The sequence below is a fragment of the Rhinolophus sinicus genome, linkage group LG03 (genome assembly GCF_036562045.2).
Source record: "Rhinolophus sinicus isolate RSC01 linkage group LG03, ASM3656204v1, whole genome shotgun sequence".
Taxonomy (NCBI): Eukaryota; Metazoa; Chordata; class Mammalia; order Chiroptera; family Rhinolophidae; genus Rhinolophus; species Rhinolophus sinicus.
In genome coordinates this window covers 101,352,587-101,368,578 of record NC_133753.1, presented here as the reverse complement: position 1 = coordinate 101,368,578, position 15,992 = coordinate 101,352,587, and the positions used below count along the sequence as shown (strand labels likewise).

Here is a 15,992-nt window from a genome sequence, read left to right as displayed (position 1 = left end):
TTAACACACCTTTGAAATGCCTCTTTTCATAAGAACCACCCTCAAGAGAGCACATAACCTTAACTATCCTGTAATCCAATCCCCACCTTGCAGTAATCTTCCTTACTTCCCTCTTAATTTCAAATACATAAAAGAAGTTGCAAACTGCCACTCTGGGAAGCATTTAAGATTTTGCTTCCCGGCAACTGCTGTCAGTTTGGATCACATAAATTCTTTATAATAATCCTCTACCAGGTTGGACATTTCTTACGCCAACAAGGGAACACTTACTAAAACACACACACGTAGCCTGTATACTCATGTAGTCATTTAGGGAGGTCACAGACCGCAATTTAAGGAAGACGCTAAATGAGAAGCTTGCTCCCAGCACCTAGTTAAACCTGATGTTAAAATACAGAAGTGAAATACAGAAATTCATGCAATCACCAAAATGCTGACCTCCAAGCTTTGGAGAATTTAACAAACTGTGGGAGGGGCACAATAAGTGACTTGATCTCTCCCCAGGTACTGGAAGAAAAGCCAGGTACTGGATTGTTCCACAGTGGGTTGTACTGCCCAAGACCACTACAGGTGACACAAGCGAACTTTCGACTGCAAGTAATTTAGGGAAGGGGGATGAGAAATGTTTTTATAAAAGAAGAAAGTAGGAGGCTGGATTCCAAGCCTGCTGCCAGTATGCTCCAAGGCACGGACTCAGGCAGACGTTAATCAATTACACAGAACCATCCACAGGCTATTAAGCAGAGATTCCATTATGGCCACACCCATAATTAAGCCTACTACAAATATGCCACAGGTGTGCCTTACAAAAGTTAAAGATAAACCTGCCTCTATTCTTGAATCTTGCATCTTACAGAAGTTAAAGATAAAATTACCATTGTTTTCTTTCCTCCATACCAAGAAATTTTCCGTAACACAAACAAACCCCAGCCCAGTGGATGGAGGGGGTCTCTCTTCCACTAGCGATTAGAGACCGCCACGCTGTCTGTGGAGCGACCTTCCTTTTCTTACTTACTCTGCTAAATAAACTTACCTTCACTTTAAACTCTGTATTGGTTTACGCTTGAATTCTGTCCTATGTGAAGCCAAGAACCTTCCTGACCCAGGGTTTGAGTCCCCACTCTGGGGGATTCGCTCTGCTGGCATCGCCAGGACTCATTCACCAACCATGTGCTTTCCCATGTTTGCCCATCAGTCTCATTAGTTATGGGATGCCACAAAGCCCTCACCGCTTTTTTCGTCGCTTTGCCGTCTGCTCCTCTGCAGCAATTTTATTCCTTTCCAGCCTCTTCTGAAACTCTACATCTAATTTTTGCTGCAAAAAAAAAATAAAAATCATTTAGACACACTTTAGGCTGGGTATCAGAGCTCTAGAAGTCACACCAGTGGGGGTGCTACGCGTACCTCTAGGTCTCCAGGGCCACTTTAAAGGGGGCAGGAAATCAATATATGGCTCTCAGGTGGCGAAGTAACTCTTTCAGTTCATTAAGATATCTCATGTACAAGTAAGAGAAGAAAGCATGAGAGCTCCACCCTGTATTTCCTGAGGCAGAGGCAGCACTTGCCGCTGTGTTTAGCCAGGGCCTTAGTGCGATACTGTGACTTACAATAAAAATATATATTTGATCTTCATCCACTGATTCTGGCACAGAGCTGCTAAATTATTGTAAATGTCCTATATAAGAGCCACAGAAACACCTTTTATTGTATTTGGTTTTGTCCCCCGTTCCTGAAATAGCTCGAGATAAAAGTGAAATAGGTCTTTTGTTATTCATAACAATCCCCTTTCAACCACAAGAGCTTGTTAACCAGCAACTTTCAGCACCACCTTCTGACCTCCAGGGAGGAAGCTGAGGCTGGAGGTTGAATCAATCACCAAAGGTCACTGATTTAATCAACCCTGCCTACACAATGAAGCCTCCAAAAAATCCCACAAGACTGGGTTTTGGAGCGTCCAGGTTGGTGAACTCGTGGAGGTGCTGGGAGAGGGCATGTAAGCTCCTCACCCCTTCTTCCACCTGGCTGTTCCTGAGTTATATCCTTTCATTACACACCAGAAATCTACTAAATCAGATGTTTTCTTGAGTCCTGTGAGCCCCTCTAAGCAAATTAATTGAACTTGAGATCATGGGAAACCTCTGATTTACAGCCAGTTGGTCAGAGGCACAGATGAGAACCTGGACTTGTGACTGGCCTTTGAAGGAGACGGGGGCAGTCTTGTGGGACTGAACCCTTAACCTGCAGGTAACTATTTCCTGACAGTGACAGAATTGAGTTCAATTGTAGGACACTGAGCTGGTGTCACAGAATTGTCTGGTGTGGGAAAATCCCCACATAGTTGGTGATCATAAATGTAGTGGAGGAGACACACAGGAGTGTTTTTCTTTATAGCGACGGGAACTCATCACATGGCCTCTGGCTGGAACCGTGACATTTTTAAATCCTAACTAGCTATGGTTATCACATGACTGATTCTAAAGCAGCATAACACATACTGCCATCGCCTGCTACTAAACACACACGTACATGTGTATATGAGAGCACACACACACGCACATGCACACACACCACGCACGCACACACACGCACGCACAAACACACATATGCACACACACACAAGCGCGCACACAAGCGCGCACACGCACACACCACACACACGCACACACACACGCACGCACACGCGCACGCATGCACACACACACGCACGCACACACATACACGCACGCACACATACACCTTATATTCTTCCTAGCAGCTCCCTGTTTCTAAGCCTCAGTTTCTTCATCTATAAAATGCACGAAATAATTCCTTTCTGCCAGAGTCTTTAGGAAGAATAAAGAAATGCGATAACCCACGGAAAGCACCTGCAAACACAAAGACATCTACTGATATAAAGTGTCATCTCTATTTCTTCTAGTCACAGCCATAAGGGTCAATGGGGCAAAAAATGGAACCAACAAAGGACGGAGAGGTGGCGACACATCTGCTGATCCATACTGCCAGGCCTCTGTGGATCTGCTTAGTGACAAACTCTCTGAGACCAGAAATTATGGAATAAAAAAGAAGGATCTCTCTTCAAGAAGAAAATCAGCTTTTTAGAGGAAAACTATTAGGTTGGTGCAAAAGTAATTGTGGTTTTTGCAATTATTTTTAACCTTTTGTCACGTCCAGCACAACACAGGCAGTGAGCGAACGAGAAGGGGCAGCGAAGGGTTAAGAAAGAAACAGAAATCAAGAAAGTTATGAAACAGGGGCCAAGGGTCTCCCAGCCTCAAAGGACTGAGAGCCCCGAATCGGGCCGCCATGTGGCTTTTATTGATGTACACACAAGAAAGTAGCATTGTTTTCTCCACTGTCTGTGAGTCTCATACATCATACCAGAAAACTGGTTCAAACCAATCACCCTTGCCTGCAAGCAGCCGGAATAGAAAGTTCCATGATGTCTTAACAATTGTGGTAGGTGCCTCCCTAGGGACAAATCCTTTATGCTGAAACTTACTGATAAGAATAGGAGAACTGATGTTATCACATCATTGACTCACTTCCCAAGCAGGTTGTGGGAAGGAATATAGCCACATAGGCAGAAGCTCTCCTTTGCCGGGGGGAGGTGGGGGGCTGTGCCCACCTCTATTGACCCCACGAGTTCTTCTGGTGGTCCCCAGGCAGCTGCGCCTGGCTTGGGTTCCTCCCCCCTAGGGGAATCTTACCTGTCATTGGCTGACCAGACATCTTTTGGGGTCAAACAGGGAGACATAAGGTGTAAGCAGAAAGGTGAAGCAAAGTCCCTGAAAGGATCCGTCTCACAGACTCTCATTTCTTTAGGGGCAGGTACGAGGGGACAGACGGTTAGGCTGCTGCGTAACAACAACCTTTTAAACCGCCATTACTTTTGCACCAACCTAATACAAAGCAAATGGCTTAAAGCTAAATGCACTCGGTTTGTTTAGCAGCTGAGCTGTCAATGTCTTACTCTGTGCTGCTGAAGCAGCCGCATTTACCAAGTGAACTAAACAGAGCCCCCACTGGCTGCTGACCTGGCTGTGGCAAGAACTCAAGTCAGATGTGCTGGCAGAGGTCACTGTGAAAGGTGAGGATTCTCTTGCCTCTCTTTTTCTTCTAACCTCAGGGCCTGTCTTTCACAATGTGTAATAAATTTCTTTTGTGTCTGCATGATTTCAGTTTGTAAAAACAGTTTTCTGTATTTTCTCTGTGTCTTTAATCAATATATAAAAACTTCAGACTAACTCATGGTATTTGAGACAATAGCCTGCTCTATCTTTACTCCCCTCTAAAGTAGATTAAAAACAAAAAAGTGCCTCTGGTAGTTTCCATATAGGGTTTTGTTTATTTCTGGCAGTGGCAAACCTATCAGTGACCTGGTATAGCTGTGCGACCAGCCACCTGAAACTTCCCACTAGAATTAAGAATGTTACAGCCAAGGGATGGCAGTAGCTGGAGAAGAACCAGCATCTGGGGGGCTAAGAAAGGCTGCAGGACAAGCAAATACCAGGCGAAAACCATGACAATGACCCCAAAAATCATAAAGATATTTTTCAAACTCAATTTTGGCCATTCCAGTAAATTTTTACATATTTTCTTCTGTATTTTGTCTGTCTCTTTGGTTTAATATTATCCCTAGTGTTTTACACTGAAAAATTTCAAACAGAAAAGTTGGAAGAATTATACATTACATATACCCACTACCTAGATTCTACAATTGACGTTTTGCTACTCACTTTATCACATATCTACCTACCTATCTATACCTCGATCCATCCATCAATCCATCTCATGTTTTCGATGCATTTCAAAGTTGCAGTCATCAAGACATTTAACTTCTAAAGATTTAAGCATACACATCAACTAAAGTTTAATATTTGCTTGTGGTTTTTCTATTTTTTTTTCCCATTTAAGGTAATACTTCCATACAATAAAATACCCTTATCTTTCTTTCTTTTTTTTTTAAAGATTTTTATTGGGGAACAGTGTGTACTTCCAGGATTTTTCCCAAGTCAAGTTGTTGTCCTTTCAATCGTAGTTGTGGAGGGCACAGTTCAGCTCCAGGCCCAGTTGCCATTATTAGTTGCAGTGGGCACAGCCCACCATCCCTTGCAGGAGTCGAACTGGCAACCTTGCAGATGAGAGGACACATTCCAAACAACTGAGCCATCTGGGAGCTCAGTGGCAGTTCAGCTCAAGGTGCCATGTTCAATCTTAGTTGTAGGGGGCAGAACCCACCATCCCTTGCGGGACTCGAGGAGTCGAACCCGCAACCTTGTGGTTGAGAGCCCACTGGCCCACGTGGGAATCGAACCGGCAGCCTTCAGCATTAGGAGCATGGAGCTCCAACTGCCTAAGCCACCGGGCTGGCCCAAATGGTCTTATCTTGAGTGTACAATTTGATCACCCCAGAAAGTTCCCTTATACCTCTTCTCAGTCAAACCCTTTTTCTAACTCACAGAGACAACTACTGTTGATTTTTTTCCACATAAATTAATTTCCATATAAATGGAATCAAACAATATGGTCTCTTTTGTGTAAGACTTTTCATTCAGCATGTTTTTAAGAATCATCCATATTGTTGCATATATCAGTAGTTTGTTCTTTTTTATTGCTAAGTAGTGTTCTATTTATATGAGGGTATGAATGTTTGTTTTAATTTTTAAAAGTATTTTATTTCTTTTATATAGGAAGAAATTCTACAAAGTCTAATTTTTTTAAATCAAATTACTGGAAAATCAAATACTATTGGGTAGTGTCCTCTTTTACAAAAAGCAAACAAATAAATATCATTTTAAAGTATTGGAATCTCTCTAAAATGTACACATGTACTCCATGAAATAACAGGCGATACGGTCAGACTGAGGAAACGAACTTTTCTAGTGCATGTTGTAAGATCAAGAACAAGGAACAAGCTCTCATGCACAGTGTTAGGAGAAATCAAATTTGGAAAATCACAAATAACCAGCCAAATAATATTTGATTTTTGGGAATAGTAAGGTGGGCAAAAGAGCACTATTCAAAAGTCAGGATTATGCCATTTAAAAATAATGAAAGAAAAAAACGGCGCGTGAGGTGAGCCTCTGTAAAGCTCCCCTGGAATTTACAACTAATCGAACAACAAAAACTCCACAAAGGACTCCCTGCACAGCAGACAGGCAAGACGAAGAGGCCCACTACCGACTGAAATCACCTACAGGTGGGAGATGCGCGAGTGGGGGGAGGAGGAAAGGGAGAAGTGCGCGGAGACGGAGCTGCGTGGCCGCAGGACGCAGACCTCGCTCAGTGCGCCGAGCTCGCTGCTTCCCGGAACTACCGCAGCTGCGGGAGAGGGAAGAGCTCGGACTGCTAGGGCTCTGCTTATGGCCCACAGGGCTGAGGGGACAGCATATAACACGGCTGAACCCAACGCTCACGGCAGAGACCTCGGAGAAAAGACTGAGGGAAGAAGGCTGAAAACGGTGGTTTAAGCCCTCACTGCCGAGCAGAGAACGGAGCCTTAGGCACTGAGACTAGTGCCCCCTCCCTCCCCTCCCAGAGCTCGCCCCGCCCCCACCTGTCTGGTGCTAGAAGCGGAACAGTAGCAGTGTCAGATCAAAAGAACAGAATATTTGCTGTTCTGAGAACTGTGGACCGCAGACACAGATTCGCAGCCCAACTAGTTCTGGCAAAGTGGAGGGAGCTGTGGAAGCAGGACCAGCTGTGGTGGTCGACAACATTGCTCTGGGCCACCTCTCACAACTCACCCTGCCCCTGACCCCACCTATCTGGGCGGATCCCTGCAGGAGTAAACAGAACTGCTGAAACATACGGGCTCTGAATCTGGTGCAGGAAGAGCTTTGGAACTTCAAAAGCTCTCCGCATACCCACCGGGACACTGTGCCCTGTGACCCAGGCGAACTATTAACAGAGGAGAAGCCCGTCTCCCAGGGAATCCCCCCATTGTGTGAGAAGCTGGAATAGTGCAGAGAAAACATAGCACTACCATGTGAGAGAGAAATAAAAGGCTGCAGTCAGAGAGAAAATAAAACATTCTACCAACAAGTACTGGAAAACAAAAGAAAGACCTCTTCCTATCAACCTGTTGCAAAAGCCACTCCTGTAGATGTCTAGGAAGAGAAATAATAAATCAGTAATTGCCATGAATAACCAAGGCAACAGACAGCTCAGAAAGAAAGTGAAAAGTCTCCAGAAAAGGAACTTAAAGATATGGAAATATATGATTTAAATGACAGAGAATTCAAGTTTGCAGTTCTGAAACAACTCAATGAGATGCAAGAAAACACAGATAGGCAGTTCAATGAACTCAGAAACACAATCAAAGAACAACATGAGCATTTTACGAAAGAGATTGAAATTTTAACAAAGAACCAAATAGAATTTCTGGAGATTAAGAACTCAATAGAAGAAATTAAGAATGAAATAACCAGCTTAGGTAGTAGAGTTGACCAGATGGAGGAAAGAATCAGTGACATCGAAGATAGAAACCTGGAAATTACACAGATGGAAGAAGAAAGAGACTTGAGACTTAAAAGAAATGAAAGAACTCTACAAGAACTTTCTGACTCCATCAGAAAGAGCAATATAAGAATAATGGGCATACCAGAAGGAGAAGAAAGAGAGAAGGGAACAGAGAATATATTCAAACAAATTGTTGATGAGAACTTCCCAAATTTGTGGACAGAACTGGATCCTCGAATCCAAGAAGCAAATAGAACACCTAATTACCTCAATCCCAACAGGCCTTCTCCAAGGCACATTGTATTGAAGCTGTCTAAAATCAACGACAAAGAAAGAATCCTCAAGGCAGCCAGGGAAAAGAAGACGGTAACCTACAAAGGAAAGCCCATTAGATTATCATCAGATTTTTCAGCAGAAACTCTACAAGCCAGGAGGGAGTAGAACCAAATATTCAAACTATTGAAAGAGAGAAATTATGAGCCAAGAATAATATATCCAGCAAAGATATCCTTTAGATATGAAGGCGGAATAAAGACCTTTCCAGACATACAGAAGCTGAGGGAATTTTCTAATACAAAACCTGCACTACAAGAAATACTAAAGGAGGCTATTCGACCACCATCAACAGGGACAATTTGTGGCAACCAAAACATAAAGGCCTGAACCAGAATATAGGAATGGAGAAAGTAAGTGTGCTGAAGAAAATGGAATACTCTAAATATCAAACTTTCTTTTACATAAACTTAAGGGTAACCACTCAAAAAAAATCCAGAACTGAAATATATACTGTAATAAAAGAAGAAACAGAGGGAAACATCATAGAATACCACCACACAGAAATAATAGACAACAACAAAAAGGCAAAGAAACAATGGAGACACAGCCTTACCAGAAAACTAAAGATAGAATGACAGGAAATCCTCACATATCAATAATCACCCTAAATGTAAATGGACTGAACTCACCAATAAAAAGGCACAGAGTAGCAGATTGGATCAAAAAACTAAACCCAACCATATGCTGTCTCCAAGAGACACATCTCAGCTACAAGGACAAGCATAGACTCAAAGTGAAAGGGTGGAAATTGACACTCCAAGCAAATGGTACCCAGAGAAAATCAGGTGTAGCCATAATGATATCAGATGAAACAGACTTCAGGGTGAAAAAGATAACAAGAGACAAAGATGGACATTTCATAATGGTAAAGGGAATATACAACAAGAAGACATAACAGTCATCAATATTTATGCCCCCAATCAGGGAGCACCGAAATATACCAAGCAACTACTAACAGAACTAAAGGGAGAAATTGACCAAAACACAATTATACTAGGGGACTTAAATACATCATTGACAGCTATGGATAGATCATCCAAACAGAAAATAAATAACGAAATAGCAGCCCTAAATGACACATTAGATGAAATGGACATAATTGACATTTATAGAGCACTTCATCCTAAAACATCAGACTATACATTCTTTTCTAGTGTACATGGAACATTCTCAAGGATAGACCATATGTTGGGACATAAAATCAGCCTCAGCAAATTTAAGAAGATTGAAATCATACCAAGCATATTCTCTGATCACAAGGCTTTGAAATTGGATATCAACTGCAAAAAGAAAGCAGGAAAAAACACAAATACATGGAGATTAAACAACATACTTTTAAAGAACGACTGGGTCAAAGAAGAAATTACAGGAGAGATCAAAAGATACACAGAAACAAATGACAATGAAAATACATCCTACCAAAATTTTTGGGATGCAGCAAAAGCAGTTTTAAGAGGGAAATTTACAGACCTATCTCAAGAAACAAGAAAAATCCCAAACAAATAACCTCATGTTACACCTTAAAGAACTAGAAAAAGAAGAACAAGTGAAACCCAAGGTCAGCAGAAGAAAGGAAATAACAAAAATCAGAGCAGAACTAAATGAAATAGAGAACAAAAAGACAATAGAAAAAATTAATGCGACAGAGCTGGTTCTTTGAAAAGATTAACAAAATTGACAAACCCTTGGCTAGATTCACTAAGATAGAAAGAGAGAAGACAGTAATTAACAAAATCAGAAACGTAAAAGGGGAAGTTATCACGGACACCACAGAAATACAAAGGATCATCCAAGAATACTATGAAGGACTATATGCCACCAAATTCAATAACGTAGAAGAAACGGACAAGTTCTTAGAAACATATAGCCTTCCAAGGCTGAACCATGAAGAACTGGAAAATCTAAACAGCCCGATCACCAGTAACGAAATTGAATCAGTCATCCAAAACCTTCCCAAAAGCAAAAGTACGGGACCAGATGGCTTCACTAGTGAATTCTACCAAACCTTCAAAAAGGATCTAATACCAATCCTGCTCAAACTCTTCCAAAAAATTGAAGAAGAGACAGTACTCCCTAACTCATTTTATGAGGCCAACATTACCCTGATACCAAAACCTGGTAAGGACAGCACAAAAAAAGAAAACTACAGACCAATATCTCTGATGAATACAGATGCAAAAATCCTAAACAAAATTCTAGCAAATCGAATACAACAATGCATTAAAATGATTATTCATCACGACCAAGTGGGGTCATTCCTGGGACACAAGGATGGTTCAACATCCGCAAATCCATCAATGTGATACATCACATAAACAAAATAAAGGACAAAAATCATATGATTATATCAATTGATGCAGAAAAAGCATTTGACAAGATACAACATCCATTTATGATTAAAACACTTAATAAAATGGGTATAGAAGGAAAATACCTTAACATAATAAAGGCCATATATGACAAGCCCTCTGCTAATCTCATAATTAATGGTGAAAAACTGAAGCCCTTTGCTCTACGTTCAGGAACATGACAGGGCTGTCCCCTATCACCTCTGCTTTTCAACATAGTGTTGGAAGTCCTTGCCAGAGCAATCAGGCAAGAGAAAGAAATAATAGGCATCCAAATTGGGAATAAAGAAGTTAAATTATCACTCTTCGCAGATGACATGATGCTATATATAGAAAACCCTAAAGACTCCACCAAAAAGCTATTAGAAACAATCAATGATACAGTAAAGTTGCTGGCTACAAAATCAACGCACAAAAGTCCATTGCATTCCTATATACTAACAATGAAATCTCAGAAAAAGAAATACAAAAACCAATTCCTTTTGCAGTTGCAGCAAAAAGAATAAAATACCTAGGAATAAACTTAACCAAGAATGTGAAGGACCTATATGCTGAAAACTATACGACATTTTTGAAAGAAATTGAAGAAGACACAAAGAAATGGAAAGACATTCTGTGCTCATGGATTGGAAGAATCAACATAGTTAAAATGGCCATATTACCCAAAGCAATATACAGAATTAGTGCAATCCCCATCAAAATCAGATGGCATTTTTTAAAGAAGTAGAAAAAACTCATCAGATTTGTTTGGAAACACATAAGACCCCGAATAGCCAAAGCAATATTAAGAGAAAGGAACAATACTAGAGGTATCACACTCCCTGATTTTAGCTTGTACTACAGGGCTACAATAATCAAAACAGCATGGTATTGGCAGAAAAACAGACACATAGCCCTATGGAATAGAATTGACAACCCAGAAATAAAACCACATAAATATGGACAGATAATTTTTGACAAAGAAGCTAAAAACATACAATGGAGGAAAGATAGCCTCTTCAATAAATGGTGCTCGGAGAATTGGATAGCCCCATGCAAAATAATGAAACTGGACTGCAATTTGTCACCATGTACCAAAGTTAATTCAAAATGGATCAAAGACTTAAGCATAAGACCTGACACAATAAACTGCATAGAAGAAAACATAGGTACTAAACTTATGGACCTTGGGTTCAAAGAGCATTTTATGAATTTGACTCCAAAGGCAATGGAAGTAAAAGCTAAAATAAATGAATGGGACTATATGAAACTTAAAAGCTTCTGCACAGCAAAAGAAACCATCAACAAAATAAAGAGGCCACCAACTGAATGGGAGAAGATTTTTGCAAACAGTGCCTCCGATAAGGGGCTAATATCCAAAATACACAAGGAACTCATGCAACTCAACAACAAAAAAACAAACAACTCAATTGAAAAATGGGCAGAGGACTTGAAGAGACATTTCTCCAAAGAGGTCATACAAATGGCAAATAGACATGAAAAAATGCTCAACATCACTAATCATCAGAGAAATGCAAATCAAAACCACAATGAGATATCACCTCACCCCAGTCAGAATGGCTATCATCAACAAGACAAATAGTAACAAGTGTTGGGAGGCTTTTGAGAAAAAGGAACCCTCATACACTGTTGGTGGGAATGCAGACTGGTGCAGCCGTTATGGAAGGCAGTGTGGAGGTTCCTCAAAAAATTACGAATAGAATTACCATATGACCTAGCAATCCCTCTCCTGGATATCTACCCAAAAAATCTGAAAACATTTATCCATAAAGACACGTGTGCTCCAATGTTCATTGCAGCTTTGTTTACAGTTGCCAAGACATGGAAACAACCAAAATGTCCTTCGATTGATGAATGGATAAAGAAGTAGTGGTATATATACACAATGGAATACTATTCGGCGTTAAGAAAAGATGATATAGGAACATTTGTGACAACATGGATGGATCTTGAGAGTATAATGCTAAGCGAAATAAGTCAGACAGAAAAAGCAGAGAACCATAAGATTTCACTGATATGTGGTATATAAACCAAAAACAACAAAAAAACAAGACAAACAAATGAGAAACAAAAACTCATAGACACAGACAATAGTTTAGTGGTTACCAGAGGGTAAGGAGGGTCGGGGGTGGGAGATGAGGGTAAGGGGGATCAAATATATGGTGATGGAAGGAGAACTGACTCTGGGTAGTGAACACACAATGGGATTTATAGATGATGTAATACAGAATTGTACACCTGAAAACTATGTAATTTTACTAACAATTGTCACCCCAATAAATTAAAAAAAAAAAAAAGTCAGGATTTTTTTCCCTGCTTCTCACTAATTGCAAATAATAAAATAGAAGACCACCTAGCACCATCGCAATCAAAAAACTTAAAATATCCTTAAGTAAATGTGGTGAGATATAAGCAAAATCTCCATAAATCATCACTGAGAGATACAAAAAGATTTAAACAAATGAAAAACGAGAAAATTTCTAGAGGGGATGACTAAAAACTATACCATCCATTCTTATTCAAGTTAAGTTACAGATTCAACTCAATTCTAGTTTTAAATAATCCAACAAAATTTGGGTGTGGATAAAATAACTCCAAAATTTAATTCAAAAAATAAAACAAGTGATATGTCCAAAAGAGTATTTTTTCAAACAGGAGAGAGATTTCTGGCCCCTCCAGTCAAGTAACAGAAAGCTTAATAGTTCTTATAGCACAATTTCTAAAGAAATTCTCAATTCTTAATTATTATTTGACACTTGTCATGGAGAAATGCCAGCTAGAAAACTCAAAGAGGCGCACGAAAGCACATACTATTCACAACACACACACAGCTAACTGGAATTATAGGCATTGGGCCAAAAAGACAGACTAGAGAAATAATAACAAGTGGAGCAGGAGAGCCTGCTTTTTATTCCATTTCCTGGCAAGTGGCCTGGAGGGGAGAGGGGATTCTGCTAGGCCCTTCTATACACACGGAAGTCTTCCCACCCTCATTCATCTCCTAGTGTGTTTATCTTGCTGTGCTGAGTCTGACCTAGGAATAACCTGGACTCTACTCGATGTCTGTTTCCAGCGCTGACTTTAAAAAACAGCCTTTACACAAGCAACAACCCGGTGCACCTGCTCCTCTTCACATACTTTTTTCTAAAAGTTATGAGTGCACGTTGCCCAAACCTGAGGGCTCACAGCCGCCTTGCTCACTGACCTTCTCAGCCATGGCGTCCATGTAGTCCTGTCGCTGGTACTCTCTCCGGCGCAGATGTCTATATACGTGGAACTCTCCGCTGCCAGCCCCAGCACTTGAACCTACAGCCAGGACAGTTCAGAGTTCTTGATCAACTGCAGGCATCAACATAGGCCACCCTTAATCAAAAGTGACCAAAGAAAGAAACTGAAGTAGTGGAAGGGACCATGTGTGTCTTATTCCCCACTGTACCACAGAATCTAGCAAACTATAGGCATCATTAAATATTTGTTGCATGAATGTTGGATATGAAGTCCCTAAAAATTTCACTCGAATGCAGTATTAAGAGAAGGAACAGAGTGCAGTTTCTAGGAGAGAGCTTATGATCCTTTCCTCGCCGCCATTTAACGTGCTAAATTTTTACTGAGCTGAAAAGATGTCCACGATATATTAAGTGAAAAAAGTTGGTTACCACATGGTATGTGTAGAACCATATTTTCATAAAAACATTTTTTCTTACACATGACTGGTTTTGACTGTAAAAAGGTCTGGAAGGCTATATCACAATGTTACAATTTGAATGATGAAATTACAGGAGGTGCAAACCTTTTTATACCTCCATTATTTATTTTTCTTTATAATTGGTATAGTTAATTTACAACCCAACAAGATAATAAAACCATTTCCATTTAGGAAAAAACCAATATGAGCCATTATTAAAAACGACACAGAAGAAAATTCTCTAATGTCAAACCATAAGCAACAATACCTCTTTGCTGTGAGAACAAATTATTGGACCAGTGAACATTTTTTTCCCTATTAGAAATCTAATTAACATATACTAACTTCAGAGTTTTTATATCTACACTTCTAAAATTGTATTTACACACACACACACTCTCCCAAAGACATTACCCATTACATCTCGGACAAATTCTGGGGGAGGTCGAGGTGCCCATTCATTCATTTTTTCTGGAATTGGAACTCCTTTGTCCTGAAACATTTAAACAGGAAAGCATTTGTAAGTATAAACCTGCTAACAAAGTCGTATCTTTTATAACCAAAGAATATTAAGTGGACTAGTGAAGAAAGGCTGTTTTGCTCCTTGGACTCAAAGCTGATTTTTATCTTCTTCCCTGTGTCTTAGCTTTACTCCATCCTGTGTATTTTGGGGTCTATTACACAGCTTTGCCAAGTCTACACTTAACTTTCCAGAGAAGAACTAGAAACCTGTAACTGGAATCCTATTACACGAGGAGTCAACCCTTTCTAGTCAAAGGTATAAGAGACCCTCTCATCCAATTATTTTTATGACCGAGGGGTCCTAGGCCTGGACGGAGGGAGTGACTTGCCCACATGGCAATAAAGAAAATAACCCTTGTGCTAACCCACCGGTTCTCTCCAGCCTAACGCTTCTGTTCACAAAGCTAAACCGGAAAAGGTCTGAGAGCACGGAAGCCACTCCACAGCGCCTTCATCCTGGCCGGGGTCTAACAGGGCAGAAGAAAGCTTCCTATCTCGGGGGCGGCCTACTCCTTCCCAAGGTCTGGCGCTGGGATTCGGGTATTGCGGTCCAGAGTTTGGAGGCGGAAGAGGTGGGCCCGGGCCCCAGAGGCGCCGGAGCGTTAAGAGGTGGGACCCAGAGGGGCCTGGAGGCCGCGCCTCGTCTCACCGGGTTCTTCATGAGCCGCTCCAGCTTCAGCTTCTGTTCCTCGGCCGCATTCTTGGGGATGACGAGCGCTTGCGGCTCTTTCTTGGGCCTCGGGGGTCGCACCGAGGGGGCGGCGGAGCTCGCCATGACAGCTCCCTGTGTCCGGCGAGCGGCGGCGGCGGCGGCGCGCACGGATGACTGCGGAGCCGCGCGCCGGAGACGCGAGCGCCGTCGGCCTGGTGGGCGGGGCGGGGGCAGAGTCGCGAGCTGGAAGCGGCCTGTTGAATATTCATGAGCCCGAGGCCGGGTGGGTTATTTTGCTCAAAGCTGCTTGGTTTTATTTCCTGTTTCTGGGCAAAGCCGGGCCGCGGAACGCACGCCCCAGGGATCAGCCCCAGCCGACCTCTCCAAGTCCGGGGCGCGAAGTGGCCCTGCCGGCAACCCTGCTGATGGCTCGCCGCCTCTTCCGGCCTGGGCCTTTGTCCTGGCGGTTCCTTGAGTCTAGTGCACTCCCCCTCCCATTTCTGACTGTTTATTTAAGGTAGCTGAGATAGTCTCTGTGAGCTCCCTGAGGACCGGGGCCAGATCTCGTTTCTCTACCTCGAATTACTCTGCACCTGGCACCCAGCAACTATGCTTCATCCAAGTGAATGAGCCTTTCTTACGAGAAAGAAAAGCTGCCCCTCACATCTGGGAGCTGGGCTGGCGCTCAGCGAGGCCTTGGTGTTCTCCTGTTGGACATAAACAGTTTCTCAGAACACCATCACACACAGGCCATTCTGTGCCCGCCTTGGAGCAAGACATAAACAAGACTGCTCTGTAATCATGTTAAAACAAGAGTATCTTTGAAACCATTAAAAGACTAAACATTTCCCCCATTCTGGCTAATATGAGTAACTGCTGTTTCTTTATAGTGTTGGCCTCCATTCATTCCTCCTACTTTAAATATTTAAGACAGCCAGTCATAGAATTGTCTCCACTTCTGACAGCATCTGATCCAGAGTAGAAGCCC

General features: G+C 41.8%; 1 protein-coding gene across 1 annotated transcript in view; it reads right to left on the bottom strand.

Moving 5' to 3' along the window:
* Positions 1-15,399, bottom strand: part of PRKRIP1 (PRKR interacting protein 1) — a 31,085-nt gene extending 15,686 nt beyond the window's left edge. Inside the window, exons 1-4 of the mRNA XM_019752823.2 lie at positions 15,002-15,399; positions 14,245-14,323; positions 13,351-13,451; positions 1,230-1,315 (exon numbers count right to left, since the gene is read on the bottom strand). Of these exons, the coding sequence (XP_019608382.1) occupies positions 1,230-1,315; positions 13,351-13,451; positions 14,245-14,323; positions 15,002-15,127 (392 nt within the window). The 5' untranslated portion in view covers positions 15,128-15,399. The remainder of the gene's footprint in view (positions 1-1,229; positions 1,316-13,350; positions 13,452-14,244; positions 14,324-15,001) is intronic.
* Between the last annotated feature and the right edge of the window lie 593 nt (positions 15,400-15,992).